Here is a 21506-nt window from a genome sequence, read left to right as displayed (position 1 = left end):
TGTTCCAACCACAGCTGTAACCATGATCAATAATAGTGCCTACTTAAATTCATTGATCATTGATTGAACATGTCTTAAAGGTTATATACTTGGGGGTGGGGGACATAACTCAGTTGGTAGAGTGCTTGCCTTGAATGTACATAGGCGCTGGGTTCAATTCCCAGAACCACACACACAAAAAAAGTTTATATATTTGGTACATATCTATTATTTCTTTGGTCTTGCTGTGTGCTGAGTCACAAAATTTCATTTACTCAAGTTTTTTGTGAGGCTTTGAAAAGAAGCATTAACATTTGCGATCTTTAAGACCATGTAATTAAAAGAATTAATGTTAAGTAATTTTACATGTGGATTTCCTTATTTAAATCTTACAAGCCCCTGTGAAGTAGATGTCACGCCCATCTTATAGATGAGGTCATTGAGGCGGGGAGACATTAAGTAACTTGTTTTAAAAGTAACAGAATCAAGATACACACCCAGGAGAAGCAGTGTTTCTTAGAGTGCAGCACATTTCCTCCCTAGACAGATTTTGCTCTGGGAAGATGATATGAATAGCTTACAAAATACGAATGGCAAGTACTACATGCAGGGGCCCTTCTCTTTTCTTTCTGGCTTCAAAAACGGGCCCCCCCTGGCGTGGAAGACAGATTCCCCTCACTTGTTTGTACCTCGCCCCAGCTGTCCAGCTTTTCTCCTAAAGCCTGTTCAATCATTCTGTTTTTAACCCCAGGAAGAAGATGAAGTACCGGACGATGAGACTCTGAACCAAATGATTGCTCGGCGAGAAGAAGAATTTGACCTTTTTATGGTAATGTTGCAGAAAATCATGACAACCCATGCCTGCCTTCTCTGCCCCCTTTTTCTGTTAGCCATGCAAGCTGCCTGGAGCCTGTGTGCCCTGGCAGAACTTCATCTGTGAAGCCTGTGCCTTTCCTTTAGTTCAGAGTCTGCAAACTGGCTGGATTTAGCCTGCAGACGTATTTTGTTTGGCCCACGCAGCCTTTTTTAAAAATTTCGCATTTGTTGCCAACATAAAAAGAATCCTGATTTCTGGCTTCTCTTGAAAAATGAGATTGGGCAGTATCAGGCCCACAGCTCTGTGTGGAAATGGTTGGCCAGTGCTGAGTAGCAGCTGCACCCTCTGGACAGGCCATGTGGTCTCCAGCTTACCATAGACCCCCACACCTAGATTGCTTCTAATCTCAGGCCAGTGTCATTCAGGAAACCTGCCTGGCTCCTGTAGACATTTGAGTTTACAACTGTGCCCTCGCTGTCTCCCTACTAGAACAAAGCAAAAACAGGCTCCCGTCAGAGCAGGGAACAGCCACTAAAAACGACACAGGTGCGCGTCTTCTCACTGTTGCAAGAGAGCCTGCTTAAGCACATAGGAATCTTGCAGGTGTGTATAAAGGGAGGTCTAGCCTTCATATAAAGAACAGAACTGCCTGGATTTCACTGGTACAAAGTAGGTATAAAAGAACCTTGGCATCTGAGAATTTAATGTCCGTGTTTTTAACTTTGAAATTCCATAATGTATAGCTTCTGTAATTTTCCTGAGATCTGAATTTGGTTTACATGTGAGGCCTAGTACAAGCTGTGTTTGCGGGGAGCAAGCTGTTGGGGAGACCTGTGCAGTGGCTCATTAGAGTGGTGTTTGCTGTCTTCTTAAAGCTTTTGCTGTAGCTGTTTTGTTCACTCTCTATATTCAGTGACCACAACAGCCCTTTGCGTGTATTAGTTGCTTTAGGTTTTATTGAATGAATGGTGATACTTGCAAAATGTTAGGCTTTATGAAGATAAGATGGATCTGGATATATAAAGTTTCCTCCAGTACCTTCATTTTTATTTTCATCAAAGACATTTAGCCTGATTGTGGAGGGAGTCAATACATGTTCATCATAGCTTTGATAGTATAATGCTGCAGAACCCAGGAATCAGAGATGCCCTCAGAACTCAGATAAGCTAGATCTACTGAGTGTGAGGAAAGCAACTAGAGTAAGTATTGGAGGTGCTATGTCTGAGAACAGAATGACCAGGTAGAAATGTGAGACCTACATAGCCAGAAAGTACAAATTTTCCAGAAAAGGTGGAAATCAATGTTTTTAATATGCAATGTCTGGATTTCAGAATGTTTGCAACTAAATTCAGAGCTTTTATTATTGTTATTGTATAACAGTGCAGGCCAAACAAAATACAACTGCAGCCAAATATGACCCAGAGGGTTTGCAATTTCTGCTGTTCCAACCTAGACAGTCTTTGAGAATGGAGCTGCAGCTGTGTAGATGCTTACGTTATTTTTGTGGGGTTTTGTGTGTGTGCGCATGCATGTGTGTGTGTGATTTTTGTCTAGGGAGCACTGATTGTGTCCACACATAATGGTTTACAATAATTGGCAATTAACTCTTTCTCAGGAAAATTCAGGTAGTTATAACTCCTAAACTCTTCAACTGGGGTGTATGCTTCCTCTGCTCTCCCCTAAGTAAGCCACGCTACCCAGGAGAGAGAGAGAGCAGTAAGAACACTTGCTGACCAACATGGGGTGTTGGTAAGACCTTTGTAAAACCTGAATTCCTTCATTCCTTTTGTTCACCACATGTATGGATTATTCTCTATTTCAGGAGATGAGGGGTACACATCAGAAAGAGATACCTCCTCTCTTTTTAAGGAACTTATTAAAATATAGGTGACTGGAGAACCCCCAGGTGAGAGGTCCTCAATTTCCCAGCTGATCGCTGATTGGCAACACTTTAGCATGATTGTGGGTCCAAGTTCTCTTGTGATGTGGAGAGGATAAACTGCCTGCCAGTATAGAAATGAAGTTAGGCCCAGAAATGGAGAGTTCATCAGCTGCCCTGAAATAAGGGAAAGAGAAACTTCTCCTTCCTTACTTTTGGGATGGGATTTAAAGAAATTAAAATCCTCAGAGCTGGGCACAGTGGCGCATGCCTGTAATCCCAGAGACTTGGGAGGCTGAGTAAGGAGGATCACAAGTTTGAGGCTAGCCTCAGCAATTTAACAAGGCCCTATGCAACTTAGCAAAACCATGTCTCAAAATAAAAAAGGCTGGGGATGTGGCTCAGTGGTTAAGAGCCTCTGGGTTCAATCCCCAGTACCAAAAAAAACGGAAAATCTTAGGAAAAAATGTATATGTCTGCCCAAGATACAGTTTCTTTTCACTTGGGAATATGGTACATGAAGAACAGTCTTATAATAGGTGAGACTGGTAGGGAACACATTTTTTTAGATGCTTTGAATTTGTGATTTTTCATGCCTGTTTCTTAAAGGTTGGCTTCTATTTTGAGGATTGTGCAGAATTTTCTTTGGTTTTTTAAAAACCTAATCTGCTGGCTGTCTTTGTCCGATTCACTATTCATTAGCACCTCCACCAGGGGGCAGGAAATAAAATTTGAATCCTTGCCAGCTACTCTTGATTAAAAAGTTTAGTGAGAAACAAGAATGGAATGTGAGCTAGAATAAGTCTCCAGGTTTCAAATATTTAAACACTGTATCCATTATTATAAAGAAATAAGTTCTTTCTAAAATTAATATAAATTTATCATTTGGTTTTATATCATGGACACTAAACAACACATAATAAGCCGTTTCTTTAGAACCATTCTTTTAAACATTTATATCACTTCTAAAAATTGACTTCAGAAAAAGTTACCTTATATCCTGTGTGAATTTACCTTAAAAAGTTCTTTGTACCAGACTCAGTGGCACACGTCTTTAATCCCAGTTATTCAGGAGGCTGAGGCAGGAGGATTTTAAGTTCAAGGCCAGCCTCAGCAACTTAGTGAGACCCTTTCTTGAATTTAGAAAAAAGCGGGAGTAAGGAGAGGCTGGGGATATAACTCTCTGGTAGAATGCTCCCGGGTTCAATCCCCAGTTACCCACCCCGCCCCCCAAAAAAGTAATTTGACAGTCCAAGATATATATCTGAAATATTTTACTCTGCTTTCACAAGCTACATTTTCTACAAAGGCAAGAAATACTTTTTAAAATAATTGTACCGGTATATACAGGTTTATCATCAAGTCTTAAGACAAATATTTATGTGTAACTAAATAAGAAATTAGTCTTTTTCTTAAATGTTGACTTAAGATTTTGTACTGGTATTTTCCAAGTAGAATCTCTAATTGCATCTACCTTTCCTAAAAATGAAGCAAATTATGCAATTTGCTCTGTGTGTGTATGTGTATGTGTGTGTGTGCGTGTGTGTGTAGGTGCTAGGAGTAGAGAGAGCCTAGGTCCTTATACATGTTAGATAAGCACACTACATGATTTGCGTCTAGTCCAGAAAATATTTGTACTCAAATATTTGTACTCTCAGTTGTGGAAAAACACATAGGTAATAGTAGCAGTATGACCAAAAATTGGAGTGGCCATATTTGGTCTTCTCAGTATAGGATATTAACAAAAGTTGTTTTTTTTTTTTTTTTCTTATTAGTTATCTAACAACCATTAGAAGGTTGCCCCATGCAACCCTTCTTTAGATCATTCTATAAACGAAGCATCCTCTATGAGCTAATTTTGAAGGTTTGGTGGCTGCCATTTCTGATACCAAAGCATTAGAAGGCAGGATTAAGCAGAGCATTGCAAGCTAAGTATAGCACATGACAGAGCAGGTTGGCCACTTTTATCTACCAATGAGACTTCACCATGTCCCCAAGCCTACCCCATTCTGGAAATATAATGATTTCCAAAAATGTTAAAGCGTAGTTTAAGGAGCTTTGACCTTTAATTATAAATAGGTTGTACAGGTCACATTTGGGTTTGAGTAGTAGATACTTCATTTACATTTTATCAGTTTTAGTTTTTAAGGAAAAATGATATATCGAATCCCTGTTTCAGTACGATAGAACCGAAGAAAGGGAAAGGTAAATAACTTAATGATTAATGGTCTCTTTGATTGTGGAAATAATATATCTAGCGAGTGATATATAAATATAACTAACGTATATAGCAACTCAGGTGACAGTTTTATTTGCTCTTTTTTATCAGATTGTTTAGTTCAAAGCCAAGTATGTGACAATTTATTTAAAAGTGAACTGGATTTTTAAAAAGAGCAGGAGGTGGGGATGTTGGCATTTTGAAGTCTATAAAAGGAAGCTGTTTCACATAGAACATGGTCAGTGGTCAGTGGAGATGAGGTTATCTCTGAGGTCTCTCTCTCTCTCTCTCTCTCTCTCTCTCTCTCTGGTATAATATTTTTATACAAGCTAAACTTTTAAAAAGTAAAAATTGAAGAGTATCCCTCTGATAGTGCCCGTGGTATAATGAAAATCCAGTGCATTCATGACAACTGACTTAATCAAACCTCTTATATCCCCTCCACATGCCCAATTATGGGTGGCTATTCTGCAGTGATATCTTGGGTTACTTTTTCTCCCTGCCAGTTATTTAATTAAAAGCATGAGCCCTCTCAAATAAAAGGAAATGTTCTTAATGAACTTTCTCTTTTATATGCTCAAAGAATTCTTTCAGGAAAATAATTAATTGTATAGTCAGGGCTCATATTTTTAAGATGCATCCCCTTACCTTGAATTTTCTCACAATTACTTAACGGGAAGCTTTGCACGCATGAAGACTAAGAAAAGGAATTCTTAAAAGAGTATTTTTTAAATGCATAACTAAATTCAAAACATGGGTTCAGAGGAAGGGAAGGGATTTGACTTGGTAAAAATTCTCCCTAGATACTGTGCTTTAGGGATGGGCAGAACAAGTCAATCAGGATAAAAGAGATTGAAAGGGACCCTGCAGCCATATACAACGCCTTATGAAAGTTGTAGGTCCTGTGAAGTTTATACTTACCAAACAGAAGCCCCCAGAAGCTCCTTACCTTTGGTGACTCTTTTATTTGTATCTCCAGCGTATGGACATGGACCGGCGGAGGGAAGATGCCCGGAATCCAAAACGCAAGCCTCGATTAATGGAGGAAGACGAGCTGCCCTCCTGGATTATTAAGGATGACGCCGAAGTAGAAAGGTTGACCTGTGAAGAAGAGGAGGAGAAAATATTTGGTAGGGGGTCTCGCCAGCGTCGTGACGTGGACTACAGCGATGCCCTCACAGAGAAGCAGTGGCTCAGGGTAGGTGTGGCTTTTTCAACCTGTCCTTGGTGCTCAGAGTGTGTCTGGTGGCTTGGAGAGATCAGGAGCTCAGAGTTGGTATTCTCTGAGCAGGTGAGTTGCTGGTAAAATGAGAGGAGCTCTTGAACATAGACAGTGGACTCGCTGTGCTGGTGTAGTAGAGACATTCTATGGTTTGGGGCAGTGCTTGGAAAAACCTGTAATGAAGCATTTTTTTTTTGCTAGAGCAGAATTGGTCATTGGATGCACAGAGTTATTAGAGCTTTGAGACCCACTAATGTTTTATGACCAATTGCCTAGTCATGCCTTACTGTCTCAAACTGAGAATCAGAATGAGGAAGGGGACCTTAGAGATCTTTTTAATTGTTCCCCCTCATTTCATGGTCTTTGATCAGGGGTTTTACTTTGGCAAGGCCTACAGAGATAGTTCAGGGATAGCATTGTTTTCTGTGTTATTTCAGAGGCCCAAAGCAAATTCAGATCTGGAAAGTGCCTTTATATAGTCTTGGTTTGACAACAAAGTTGAAGGCCAGAGAGGTCAGGACAGAGTTGGAAATCACAGAATCAGTGGGTACTGATGGACTGCGTGCTCGATTTTGGCTTGATCTCATCTGTCTATTGCAAGTGCAGACTGGAGCCTGGGACTTGGCTCACTGATGGTTCGAAATGTTATTTAGGGTTTGTTTGTATTTTTTCCCCTTTGGAAAAATGGTGATTCCTTGTTTTGATTGGGGAGTTAAATCCCACAATTTTCCTTGGGGAGCATAGAAATATCAAAATGATCATGGGAGCCACATGTGTGAATATTGTTCAAAGTAGTTGTCTCGTTTGAAGATTTAGCTCTACTTTTAATTACTGGGAGCAGGCTTAGTACCTTGACAGAGAGAGCAACCTAGGGCATATATTCCAGACAGGGCCAGTAAATGCACGCTGGAAATAGTAAGCACAGTTGGGTAAAAACCAAATCAAATAGAAGCAGTCATTGGGAATTTATTCATTTTCTCAAAGGGGATTACAGTTTTCAAGCTTTGCAAGATGAGGATTTTAGGACCCAGAGCATAAGTTGGTAGGTGGGTAGAAAGGCAAGGAAACGAATCTTGAGACTGGCTATCAGAGGCAGACAGGGCTTGGTAGCCCTTGAGATGTGATTTGCTCAGAGTGTTGTATGATGAGAGGGATGTGACCTGGATTCTGAAAAGATTGGAGTCTATGGGATTCTGAAAAGAGACTAACAAAGGCATCACTCATGTTTATGGCTGAACAATTGCATATAAAATGTAACTCTTATGTGATCATTTCACTATCATAGACCTTCAGATAGTCTAGTAGCCTCAGAATATGGTTTTGTGAATTTCCTTTGTTTCACTGTTGGGTTTGTAGTTGTATGATGAAGATTCATTCTTTAATGTGGGCTTTTTTTTTTTAATACTTATTTCTGAGCTCAGGAAAATTCTATTTCCTTTCTTTTATTTAAGCAGTAAATGAAGTACCTGGAATGTTGTTACAGATGAAACAACCATAATCTAAACCATTATTTTAAAATCAAATTTTTGATGTGAATAATTTCCAGATATTACAGGCAAAATAGCCCTGTTTATTGGTCAAGAATGCAGCCCAACTTACCTCTTTCAAACATAACAAAACAAGTCTTGACAATTGCTCTTAAGAAAGATAATATTATGAATCTTAGGAAGTTTACAAGTGCAAGTCACCTTTTTTTTTTCTTTTTTTTTTTAAAGAGAGAGAGAGAGAGAATTTTAATATTTATTTTTTAGTTATCGGCGGGCACAACATCTTTGTTTGTATGTGGTGCTGAGGATCGAACCCGGGCCGCACACATGCCAGGCGAGCGCGCTAACACTTGAGCCACATCCCCAGCCCCCTTTTTTTTCTTTTTCATACAGCTTATATTACTGATGGTAATCCTATGCCTAACTTGTCTTAGAGACCCAATGAATGCTTGTGAAAATGAAAGTATGATCTCAGCAAAATGGAAAGTTATTAACTTACCAGGAATTTGGGGGTAGAATTTCTCTTTTTAGAGTCTAGTAGACTCCCTTTTTTATCCATAGTAGTCACATCTTAAAAATGAAAAACTAGTTTCTTTCATGAAACTATGCTACGGAAATTGATATTTGCAATTTTAACCCTAAGGTGCCTCACAACATATCAAGTCATCCAAGAAGGTGGAAGCTGTTCCCAGTAGAGCTTTACTGGAATATATCTTCTTATAAATGAGTCATTTGAAAACTGTCTATATTTTGTGTGAGTTGGCAACTTGCTTTTAAGCAGGATATATGATTAACACAGCACTCAGCATAGATGCCTAGTATCATTGGTTTTCTTGTTCACCAGTAGTAATCCTGTTTAATGTCAGCCTATTAAGTTTTTGTTCTAATGAAATGAAATTCCAGGGGTTCTTAAGGGCCTGGATGTGAAGAGATGTTCTCTACTGGCCGATGATTGAACACGTTGCACAAAGCCGGCCAACACAGCCTTGAAAGGGAGATTGGCAAGGACTGTCGTATAAGAAATGCTCTAACAGGGCTAAAATAATTCTTCTGTTTTCCTGGCAATGTTGCACAAAGGCTGCTTGGCTGAGGCATCAGAGATACACAGAATCCCAGAGTTGGAAGGCAGCTGAATGGTGCAGCTACCATCTCGTGCTTAAATTGCAGCCTGTGCAGTGCCCATGCCAAGAGGCTGGCCAGCCCTCAAAGGAAGCACACTACCTTTTTGTCTGCATAGCCCCTCTGGTTCAAGGTCAGCCCAGATTGTTAGTTCTTCCTCCCCTTTGGGTGGAAGCTTCTCTCCCTGTAGCTGCTTCTCACTGGCCTTGATTCTATTTCCTGGACTGAATAGAACAATATGTTGTCTGTCTTTAGCATCACAGCCCCATGGATAAAATGTTTCAGGACTTATGTTCCTTCTGGAATGAATTTCCCTACCCTCCTCTTTCTTTTGATCTTTGCTTATCCTTCAAGGCCCAACTCAACGGCTGCCTCTGATGTGGTGCCTTTACAGGTAAATGCTAGCTTTCCTTTCCACTGTGCACTCACACTCCTTTGCTTGTCCTATCATGGTTCAGTTCCAATTTCCTAGTATTCCTGGTCATTGCCAACCTGCCTGATTTATTTATTAGTTGGTCAGCTGGATCTATATGTTGTTAGAACTTGGGGTTTCCATGTGCAAATAATAAGTGCTCATTGATCACTACATTGAAATAGCTCTGGATCGATATATAAGAATGTAGATGATGTGTAAGAATGTGATGTTCACTACTTGGGCTACAATGGATACACCTATATAGGGACCTATCAAAAAAAAATCAAAGTTTATTTTTCACTCAGATAAAAGTTCTTGGTAGGTATTCCTGGTTGGTTAGGCACTTTTTCTCTAGTGGGTCATTCAGGGATCCAGGCTGATATAGCTTCTGCCAGCTTGGTCATTCTGTCTTCATGAATGGAAATGGTGAAAACAGCATGGCGCCCTCAATGTGGAGCTCTGATGGGTTGTGCCTAAATGGTTGCACATCATGTCTGCCCACATTCCACTGTGAACTTGGTCAGATGGCCAGTCCGGCTGCAAAAGACACTAGGAAATGTGGTCTGGCTCCAAGTCCAAGAAGGCAAGACTCTGGTCTTGCCTCAGTCTCTGCCTTAGCACATGTATGGAAAATTTAAGTGATCCTGCTGTTTACTTTAAAAATGTGTTATAGTTTCATTATGAACAGGTTTTACCCTGTAATCATAGTATGCTAAAAATTTCTGCCATGTCCTAGAGAGAGTCTATTTAGGTGGAGGACTTTAAAGAATATTTTTTTTCTGCATTCATAATGTTTTAAACAATTCAGTTTTTTAAAAAGTGAATATTTTAAGTTGCTTTGAAATCCCTGTTTTTATTTAAACTTTTAATTTCTTGGGTGGTAGCCAATTTTGGGGGCTGGGTAGTTCAGTATTCACTTACTCAGTGGGCTGTTTCCTGGGGGCTCCCATCCTAATTTCCTTCCCCAAATGGCATCTGGATAAAGGCAGAAGCTGGGTTTCAGCATGGCCTTGGGGATGGTGACCTGGTTCTCTTCCCATCCTATGCTTCCGACAGGTCTCTCTACAGGGCTGCTATCCCAGGAGGGCTTGACATGTGACTTGGCCACAGTCTCCACCCAGAAGCTGTCCCACATTCGGACATCTCATTAAGACCCCTGGCCTCATTGGTCATGTAATACTGTCAGCTCTTTTGTGTCCTGTTTGGGGGTCTGCAAACTCTTGACTGCTTCCTCCACACTGGGCTAGAACATGTGGGATGCAGTGGAGCTGGCCTTTTCCTCACCTGTGGCTAAGTCACTGCCAGGGTTTATCTAGCCCAAAGCTTCTAGAATCTGGTCGTTGGACTGATCTAGGATCTTTTTAAAACACGCAATACAACATGTCTTATGTTTACAGATTTTGTAAAAGTTTGAGACCATATGAACACCCTTGAGGGATCATTCCAGAGCCTTGGAAAAAGCTTGTGAGAGGCCTGAAACTCAAACTTTTTGTTAACTTCCTGCTAAATCCACCTGTGAGCAGTTGTAGTGCCTCATTTTCATGCTCCTCACTCCACCCTCCCCACCATCTCAGATTGGACCTTGAAGGACAATTTTTCATTCAACCTCAACTGCAGTCCCATAGTGACACTCACTACTAAGCACAGACCCCACAAGATAAAGGGCATTGACCTCAACAAGACTGCCCTGACTTCAGACACTAGCCACACTTTGGGGATCCCCTGGCCTCGAATACATCTCACTGGCTATAAATGCAGGGGTTCTCACGAATCCTTTAGATTCCATAATTTGCTAAAATGATTCATAAAGCTTAGGAAAATGCTTCTCACAGCCACATTTCATTATAAAGCATATAAATCAAGCAAAGCAGTCAAATGAAGAGAGGCAGAAGGCAAGGCTTAGGAGGGAATCCCAGCTCCCCTGGCCTCTGTGCATAGAATCCAGGCACATCACTCTCATAGTGTGTTCTCTTAACTGGGAAGTCCACTGAGCTTCAGTGTCCAGAGTTTTTATTGGGACTTCATTATGTAGGCATGCTAGATTAAATCATTGGTCACATGATTGTCACATTGATCTCCAGCTTCCCCAGAAATCATGCTGGTAGAGAGTCCCAAACCTCTAATCACTTAATTGGTCATTCTGGTGACCAGTCCCCATGGGAAGCCACCTGGAGGGTGGTCCACCCAAAGTAATTTTATTCACATAGCAAAGATATTCCTGTCACTCAGAAATTCCAAGACTGTAGAAAGTCCATGCTGGGAACCCAGGAAAAGTCCAGACAAATTCTTTATTGTGCAGTAGGTCACTGTCTTCAGGACTGACCTTTGTACCTCTCTGCCTCTTTGCTCCTTTTCTCTCCATGGAAGAAGGCTGTTTCCCTTGCTTTGCTGTCACAAAGCAGCTTCCTGTATACTGTGTGTCCTGGGCATAGTGTTCTGTAACTGTGGCTTCTAGTGCCTTTCTCAAGATCCCCATCCACCAGACTTGGCTCTTGATTGCCAAGGGCCTATGGAACTGAGGGAACGCTTTGGATAGAACACAGTACATTTGCATTTCTTGGTGAGTGCAAAGCACTGAGATGCACAACCAGGAGATGACTGAATGTGAAGAGATTTATTACTTGCAAAAGTAAGGAGAGCCCTGGAGTTAATTTGCAAAGTAGTTTTCTCCTTGAACAAAGAAGGCAGGACTTTTACTGGGGAAGCTTGTTCATATGGGAAAGGCTCATCATCACATGTAGAGGTAGGCACATCCCTTAGTGTGCTCAGTTCTAGATCATAACCATGTGTTCACAAAGAAAGATGGCAAGTGCATTCCTGAGCATGCTCAATTTTGGTCACATTCCCATGTTTAAAAGAGAAGATGGTGGGCTCAGGTGAATTAGAATTTAGAATTATAAAGAGCGAAGTAGGGCTGGGGATATAGTTCAGTCAGTAGAGTGCTAAAGTCCTGGGTTCAATCCCTGGCACCACATTTAAAAAAAAAGAGCAAAGTTTTCTCCATTTTACCTAAAAACAATGAGCCACAGTGACTTGGTAATTTAGGGCTGGTTTCTTTTAAGTTTTTTAAAAGAGCCTTAACCAAAATAAGAAAAACAACTTTGGAGGTGTCTTTTAAAAGGGCAGCAGCATTTCCTCCTGTAAGTATAGGAGCTTGCGCCTAAAAGTGCTTGCCTCCCTGCCCAGCACCTAACGTCTTCTGTGGGTGGAGACTGGTTGAGATTGCAATGGGACTGTGGGCTCCTGATACTATTTTGGAAATCAAAGATGTTACTTGTCTTTGCATACCCACTGTGTCCTAACCCTCTTCAAAGCGACGGGTGTCTTCCTGAGCAGGGGATGGGCCATCTAGAAGGTGTGGCACATTAATGTGATTTTTAAACTATTCTGCTCATTCCTGTTTGTAACTTTGCCATAGTGTGGTGTGCACATATTACACTTCTATGTATTTGAGGACACGTGATAATTGACTTGTCTTGATAATTTCTGGGAAGAATATCACTGTTCTTTTTGTGTGAGAGCAGGAATCCAGCTACCAAAAAGGCAGACTTCTGATGAGCCTGGTGGGCCAGGCTTTTTGATTTAACTTGAGCCGCACTGTGCGCTGGCTGTGATGTTTCTGGCATTTTAAGGTGGCCCTCATTCTTGAGGGGAGGGGCTTTGTAAAATAGGAGTGACTGAAGAGTTAGAAAGTGGGCTGGAAGGTAATTTCTGGAATGCCTTGATTTATCATCTTTCCTGCTCCTTTGGTCCTTCTGCCAACTTCAGAATCCTTCCCTTCCTTAAAACACTTAGTGATAACCCTGAATTTATTTAATTGCTGAGTGAGTGATTTTTGCCCCATAGCACTTGAAGATAATTGGAATGCAATCTAGATTATGTGCTCTGTATAATATGTAATTGCCAGCCGAGTGGAGAGAACCGATTTTGGAGAGTATGCCTTTGTCACACAGTGCATCTGATATCTTAAAACTGATTTACAGTCCCTTTTATTTGCTGGTGTATCTTGTTACCTTTTTTAGGGCATCATCTGTCTTCTGTGGGGTCTTCGTGGATGTGAGTGTGTGGATGCTGATTTTACTATATTGCATAGGCTTCTGGAATTTAGGAAAGAACATCTTCCTGTTTTGAAACACCTTGTGTATTTAGGCCCCAATAAATACTTATGACTGATGGATCTGGGGCCCACTTCCCCAGATCTTTAAATCTGGTGATAGCTACAGCTAGTTCCAGCAGCCATAGAGGAACCTTGAGGGAAAGAAGAGACGGGACACTCTTTTCCTTGATTGATGTCACCAGATGTGAGCTCCAGTTTCCTGTGATTTATGTGCCTGAGTGAGCTCCCCATAATCATATCTGCTACCCAATGAAAAGATTTGGGTGTTTTTCCTAAAGCTTAAAGTAGAGAATATAAAATAGTATTGAAATATATAGTAGAAGATGTTCTCGGTAATAAAATATGGCTACTTTCTGCTTGCTTTGGTGTCTTAAAAAGCTAGATAGTTAGTGCCTGTATGCACATAGAGTTATGAACCCCTTTAGGTGAGCTTGTATCATAGACAAACCAAAGTGCTAAATTGACATAGGAAAAGGCAGACAAGTTCTTGGAGACTTCAATCACAAAGAACAGGAAAAAGTATGAGGAGAGGTTATAAAGAATTGGGGGTTTCAAACAAAATATTTGAAATTCTATTGAAACACCCTGTGAGAAATAAAAAAATTTCCCCACATGTATGAACAGGTAGACTGTGGATTTTTCTCTGTCTAGGAATCTTTGAAATCCTGACTCTGCTATTTGGGCTGGATTTAGTATGATCCCGCCTGAAATCAGAGATGGGCTGAAATCTCTCTGCTGGGTTTCAGCACTTGGAGCATTAGTTATTCTGGAGGTGTTCTTTTTTTCCTAAAAATACTTTATTTTACACTGGCAAGGCTTTTTGGCACCTGTATCTAAAACATAATGCACGTAATTCTTTTAATATTTTCCTGCTTTTGTTTTGTCACTTTAAATAATCTGTCCTTGAATTTTGTTATAAGGTATAAAACTTCCTAGAATAGACTTTTCTTTTCTTTTTCTTTTTTTTAAATCGAGTGGCATTTTAGCTTTAAAAATTGGGTCATCAGATTTACTGGGGCAAAATTTTCTTGCAAGCTGCATTTCCGTCTTTATACACAAGGGAGAGCTAAGGCCCTAGAAAATAGATTTGGGTTTTGCCGAATTCCAGGTTCTTCAGTATTTCAGGATGGAAGTAGGGAACTAATTAATGGTGGTAAGAGTTGCGAATTGTTTGGGGAAATATTTGACAGTAGTAAAAAAAATAAATTAATAACTTTCTACAGTTTTTATTTCATTTTCATATCCGTTGACTAGACTGTTTTAACAGCAGCTGGACCTTAGCATGTTCCCTTTGTCAGCATTCAGTAGGGTAAATCCAACAGAAGAAACAGTCCTCAGAGGGCCAACTAAATAAATATTAAAGGTTGAGAAGGAGAGAGCCTTATTTTGATCTTTTTTTTTTTTAAACCTAATGCCTGGAATTTCTGGTCTTGATTTTTTTCCTTAAAAATCAGGATTCACCTCAGAAATCAAACTCAGTCATTGAAATCATCATAGAAATTTAAATCTGGTTTACAGATACAAAGGAGGCCCAAAAAGTTCACATGATCTTTAGATTGAGCAAATTTTCTTTAATTATGCAGAGAAATAAATAAAGATTTGTTTTTCAGCACTTTTTCACCTTATTGGGGAGGGTGTGAATCAATAAGGCGACATGAAGTCATCATCCATGGGTGGAGTTCGCTATAGGAAGGTAGAGCAGGTGACTTCACTGTCCCTGTCTAGGAGAGTATCAGAAAAGGAACTGTCATTTCTGATGGCTGTCTGTCTGAAAAGCTGAGGGTATTGAATTGAGAGAGAGCATAGCCTTGGAATCTGATGAACCAAGGAAAAATGTAATTCTAGCTGACCTCATTAGCACTGGACTCTGAGTGCCCTGATCCCTTCTCTTAGCTTTGTTGTCCTCTTCTGTACCATGGGGGAAATTTTAGCACCTGCTCTAGAGGTTATTCTGAGGTTCAAATGTGAGTATAGGTTGTACATAGAATCTGGCATATAAAAGGTCCCAAAATACATATATTAGCTATTAAGAAAAAATATTATTTCAAAGAAAAACCTAATGGACAGTAGGAGAAAAAGAAAAAACTGTTATGTCTTGAAGGCAAGGATTGAGGTGACTGGAAAAAGGTTAAAATGGGGGAAAAAGAAACCCCTTTCCCTACTCACTACTGGAATTAAAAGTAGATACCATGAACTGGGTGCACACCTGTAATCCCAGTGACTCAGGAGGATCATAAGTTCAAGGCCCACCTCAGTAATTTAGAGAGACCTTGACTCAAAAATATAAAAATAGAAACAACTGGGGATATACCTCAGTGGTAAAGTACTCCTGGGCTTAATCCTCAGTACCCCCTTACACACATATGTACACACCAAGATGATATGTTATGGGACTTGGCCACTTGTTTTGTCACTTTAAATAATCTGTCCTTATGCACCCCAAGCAAGTTAACCTATACACACTCATCTGTTAACCATCTTTTCTCTGGTTTTGTACCACACTGCATGCCAACCTATACCCTCTCAGCCATTAACCATCTTTTTCTCTGTTTTTCTACTTGAGCCTCCATGCCTGCAGGAAGAACATAGGGGAAGAACATGGGGGTTAGCAACCAGGAACTTGGAGTATAGATCTTGGACAGGTCTGTTGATTGTTGTAGACTGAATGTGTATATCCCCCCAAAATCCGTATGTTGAAATCCTAACCCCAATATGATGGTATTAGGAGATGGGGCCTTTGGAAGGCTCTTATAGGTCATAGGAGTTAAGCTCTCATGAATAGGACTAGTGCCATTACAAAAGGGACACCAGAGAGCTCTCTAGTCGTCTTCTGCCATGTAAGGATACAAGAAATCAGCCACATGCAAGCCAAAAGAGGATCCTCACAGAACTTGACCATCCTGCACCCTGTTCTCTGATTTCTAGCCTCCAGAACTGAGAGACAAATTTATGTTTATAAGCTCTGAGTTCTCCAGAGAAACAGAATCAATCAGATATGTGGAGATATATAAGAGAAGATTGGGGCTCATGATAGAGCACTCACCTAGAGTGTGTGAGACCCTGGGTTTGCTCCTGATCTGGTTTAGATATGAGGTGTTCCCAGAAGTCCATGTGTGAGACAATGTAAGAAGGAGCGGAAGTAAAATAACTAGATTATGAGAGCTGTAACTCAGTCAGTGGATGAATCCACTGGGATTAACTGGGTAATCAGTCACTGGGGGTATGCCTTTGGGGTTTATATTTTGCCCTTGGTGAACAGAGCTCTCTGCTTCCTGTGCACCCATATCCTGAGCTGTTTTCCTCTGTCAAGCCTTTCTGCCATGCTGTTCTGCCTCACTTGGGCCCAGAGCTATGGAGTTGGCCATCTATGGACTGAGAACTCGTAAGCCCCAAATAAACTTTTCCTCCACTAATCCCTCCCCCCACCAACTAATTGTTCTTGTCAGGTCTTTTGATTACAACCATGAAAAAACTGATTAAAACAGATCCCCAGTACAGGGGGGAAAAATTGATTACTGGAATCAGCCCATGCAACTGTGGAGGTTAAGAAGTCTCCCATGAGATGCCATCTTGAAAGCTTGAGACCCAGGAAAGTTAGTGGTGTCATTTAGTCCAAATTTGAAGTCCTGAGAACCAGGTTAGGGGTCACTCCTCATATAAGTGCCTGATTCCAAAGGCCTGAGAACCAGGAGCCCTGGCACCCAAGGGCAGAAGAAGATGGATGTCATAGATATGAAGAGCAAAAGAATGCACCCTTCCTCCGCCTTTTTGTTCTGTTCTGGCTCAATGGATTGGATGATGTCTACCCACATTGGTGAGGGCAGACCTTTTCTACTCAGTCTACTGATTCAAATACTCATCTCTTCTAGAAACGCCCTCACAGACACCCAAAAATAATGTGTGAGGAGCTATCTGGGCATCCCTTAGCCAACTCAAATTGACACATAAAATAACCATCACATCAGTACTTTTTTATAGCAGCCCAAACTGTCTAAGACATGGGTAATTTGCATAATCTTTGATTTGTGGAGGACCTTCCACAAATCTAAAGAGACCTCTAAAAAGCATAAAACTGTTTTTGCTTTTACTTTTTACTGTGGTTTTATTTAATTTACATTTATTTATTTATTTTGTTATTTTGTTATTGGGAATTGAACCCAGAGGTGCTTTACCACTGAGCCACATCCCCAGCCATTTTTATTTCTTATTTTGAGACAAGGTCACACTAAGTTCCTGAGGCTGGCCTTGAACTTGCAATCCTCCTCCTCAACCTCCTGATTTGCTGGGTTTACAAATGTGCACCACTGTGTCCTGCTTTTCTGTGATTTTTTAATCAAATGGTCATCTCCTGCCTTCTTACACCTAAGGGCGTACATGGAAACTGTGTAAAAGCAAATTCAATTCAATGTTCATGTATTGATTATCGATTACATTGAGCCATACACTGTGCTTAGATAGCAAAGTGGTGTTGTTAAGGCGTTATTCCTCAGAGTCATGGCTGCTTGTCTTATTAGTGCAATTAAGAGCCAGACTTGAGAGATGCTATTAGAGATAATATTGCACAGTTAGCCACCTTGAAGAGCTTGTCAAGAGCAGGTCTGCAAGTATACACAGATGGGAATTAAGAGATGAAAACAGATTGTAAGATGCTCTAACTCATAGGGATTTTCACTGTTCAAGAAATCAAGAGCTCAAACAGCATGTATTCTACTTAATGCTAGACTTTCTGTGACAAGTGTCCCTTCCCATCCTCAGACTTCTAGAGGAGGAAGGAACTGAAGCTTCCTTGGCCAAACCGTGTAGCCTGTGGACATTGAAGGCAGGGGTTTCATCTTCTTGTTGCTGCCAGGACACTTGAGCTTTCCATCAGCCACACCTGTGTTTGTGCGGTTTCTCATAACCCAGCGAGGCTCCCAGGGGAAAAGAAGTACAGCTTGGCACATTCATTCATTGACAAAGGAAAAAAGAGATGCAGGGTTAGGTGCCAAGATAATAAGGATCTGGAGCATGCGATGCTTGCAGATTCCTAGAGTTGTACGGGGTCGATTTCCTCTTTGTTCCGAATAGCCCAGTTGGCTTCTAGGGGAGTCAGAAGGAACTTTCTAGAAAAAATATCAGCTCTGATCACCACCCCTGTTTAAACTTCCCAGTGGCCTCTCATTATAAGTTTAGTGGAATCCAAATCCTTGAACAGAGTTTTGAGGCTACAGTCATCTCCTCCCCTTGCTCTCTGGGCACTGCACCACACGACTGTCTTTCTAGTCCTTTGCACTCTCGAAGCCTGTCTCTTAGATCTTCACTTTTTCTTCTTGTTCAAACGAACTCTTTGCAAGGGATCCTTCCTGACGACCTTGCTGAACTATCCAGCACCTGTCAATAACTGTCACTTAATATGCATTAATTTTTCCTGAGTGATTGCCACTATACAGGGTATCTTGTCCTTTTCTACTGGCATTAAGCTCCAGGAAGGCCAAGGCCTTGCCCATCCTCTCCACTGCTGTGTCCCAGTACCTGGAGCAGCCTTGTCCTCAGAGTGAGCTCTCAATAAATACAGGTGAATAAGCCAAAGCACTGGGCGGAAATGAGGGCTGCAGAAGATTTGGTGGCAGTCCGTATCTTTTTTGGCAAAGTCAATAAAATCACATGTTTTCTTTTTAGTAATATGGGTCAAGGTAGCAATTGTTGGCCTTCTATTAGATTCCAGCGATCTGCATCTTCACAGAAAGATTTCTTAAAAGAATTTGGAAGGCGGGCTGTTTTGACATGAAAGTGCTTTTGAGCTTTTCAAGAATGTGAAGGTTCTGTTCTAATTTCAGAACACATTGATGGAGATTATTTAAATTTGAATAAAAAAGCACAACCATTGCTTCAACCCAGCTATTCCTCAGAAATCCTCATGGATTTTATAGCAGCTATCTTCTAGCTTCTTTTTCAGCAAAAGCTAGATTAATAGAGCTCATTTAACTCAATGTTAAAAGACATAAAATATTAAATTTATTGGGTTTTTGTTTTTTAGTTTTGTACAGAGTCCCCCATATAAGCCTGCTGATTTAAAGTGTAATGTCACACGGCCTTTTAGATCCTTTCTTATTTTCTATTAAAGAATGAATTATCAGAATCATGAAAAATTGTGGATGGGACCATGACATTTTGCTTTAGGCAAAGCTGGATTCTTGGGTGGCCACTCCTTCTGAAATATAATATTGAAGGTTACTGCTCAGAGTCTGTCAAAGAAAGCACATTCCTTACAAGCATGATGCTATTTGTGTGTGTGTGTTTTTTTTAAAGAATATCTTTTCCTTGGACCTTGTAGAAACCATTTTAAATTATATCGTCTTCAAAAGTGGAGCCTTATAAAGATTGCCAGTGGTTCTGCTCTGTTCTTGTACCGCTGCCTCTGATAATTTAGTAGAAGGGAAGTTGATCAAGTATCAGGATATCAGGGTCTCTGGTTACAGATCTGTTACAGCTTTGCTATGTGACCTCTTGGATAAGTCATTACACCTCCTGGGCCCTCAGTTTCCATGTCTGTAGATTAAAGTGTAAAACAAGGAGGAGAGCAAGCCCTTTTCTCCTGCCCTGTCATTCTGTAGCTTTGCTTTTGGTGATACTAGAAAGAATAGTGTGGGTTTGCCTCGATCCACCTCCAGTTCTGTGAGACTCAGTTATCAGAAAGTAGAACTCAGACTCTTTTGTGTTCTCAGTCAGACTTTTTCTTGATAACACAGTCTTGGCAAAGGGTTCTCTGACAGGTTCATGGACTCCGTATGTAATCCAGGTTGCAGATTTCAGGGTCCCATCTGGTTGCTGTAGCATTTGAAGAGTCAAGATGAAGAGTCAAGACTGATGGGCCATGATGGACGCCATGCCAGCGTGCTAGAGAGATGCAGCTGGTGATGGGCAGCTGTCTGCCATAGGGGGCTGCTTTCCTTACAAGGTGGTTGGGGGCTTCAGCTGTTCTGCATAAACCAAAACCTAGAACTGCCTAGCACCCTGTCATCAAGAAGCATTCCAGTTGGTCCTTTTTAAAAAATCCTTTGCACACTACCTAGCAGAGTATATAACAGCTGCAAAATGGATCCAAGTAGTTCATTGAAAGAATCATTTTTCCCCAAAATTATCAAGACCAAATCCATTTGTATTCCTTTTAACTTAAAAAAAAATCAGCACATTAATGTCAAGGTAAAGTCATCCCTTTGCATCTGTGGGGTCCACATCCATGCTTTCAATCAACTACAGATGGAAAATACTGGGGGGGAAAATTGTACATCCTAAACATATTCGTATTTTTCTCATATCATTATTCCCTAAACAGTATATATAATAGTCATTTATATAGCATGTACATAGTATTAGGTATTATAAATAATCCAGAGGTGATTTAAAGAATATGGGAGGATTGTGTAGGTTATATGCATATACTATACTGTTTTATATAAGGGAGTGAGCTTTTGTGGGTTTTGGTATCCACGGGGGATCCTGGAACCAATACCACTTCATGCCAAGTGGATGTCCCACAGTATGTCATTGGAAGGCATGGAGAAGGATGTTTGATGAAGTTCAACAGACCACACTATCAACATTCCTGGAGAATCACTGACATAATTAATAAACCTAGTTTCAGGGTCCACTGGTAAATATTTTGTTACCAAATAAAATGGTGATTTGACTATTTTGTGTCTCTACATTTCTAAAGTCATTATCCAAAATACCTAGAGTTTTGTTTTTCTTTTAAATAAGAAATTTAAAGGTTTTTTGAGACATTTTCCTGTCATAAAAACCTAGTGAAAGATACAGGATAGTGAAGGAAACAAAATAGAATCACCTATAATCTTACTGACCTTCCCGTAACCAGATTGGAGAAGGAGCCAAAAACTAACCAACAGAGGTTATTTTGGTGCCATTACCTTCTGAGGTATTTTTAACCTGTTGAGAGGCTCAGCTCTTTTGTAGTAGTTTCAGCAAATCCCACCCGCTGATGCCCATCAAGCCTCAGCCTGTCTGTCCTCGTGGTTGGTGGTATTTGCATGTCCTTCCATGCTGCCTGGATAGCAGACACCCTGTTTTACAGGGCACCTGGTGCCAGAGCACTGCCTTTTTGTTTTGAAGGCCATGAAAGGATTTGTGGGGGCATGCCCTCCCACACTGGCATAGAGATTGTCTTCCTTTCCCTTAACAGAACTTAGCTGTTTGTGCTTCTCCCTCTCTCTCTCTCTCTCTCTCTCTCTCTCTCTCTCTCTCTCTCTCTCTCTC

At 40.7% G+C, this 21506-nt stretch overlaps 1 protein-coding gene across 8 annotated transcripts in view; it reads left to right on the top strand.

Moving 5' to 3' along the window:
* Positions 1–21506, top strand: part of Smarca2 (SWI/SNF related, matrix associated, actin dependent regulator of chromatin, subfamily a, member 2) — a 171675-nt gene that overhangs the window by 107781 nt on the left and 42388 nt on the right. For all 8 annotated transcript variants that reach the window (XM_015492887.2, XM_015492884.2, XM_015492889.2 and 5 more), the window contains 2 exons: positions 731–808; positions 5873–6091. In XM_015492887.2, the coding sequence (XP_015348373.1) occupies positions 731–808; positions 5873–6091 (297 nt within the window). The remainder of the gene's footprint in view (positions 1–730; positions 809–5872; positions 6092–21506) is intronic.

This window comes from Marmota marmota, unplaced genomic scaffold (genome assembly GCF_001458135.2).
Source record: "Marmota marmota marmota unplaced genomic scaffold, marMar, whole genome shotgun sequence".
In the NCBI taxonomy this organism is placed as follows: domain Eukaryota; kingdom Metazoa; phylum Chordata; class Mammalia; order Rodentia; family Sciuridae; genus Marmota; species Marmota marmota.
The sequence above is the reverse complement of the archived record's forward strand: the minus strand, read 5'-3'. Positions and strand labels throughout refer to the sequence as shown.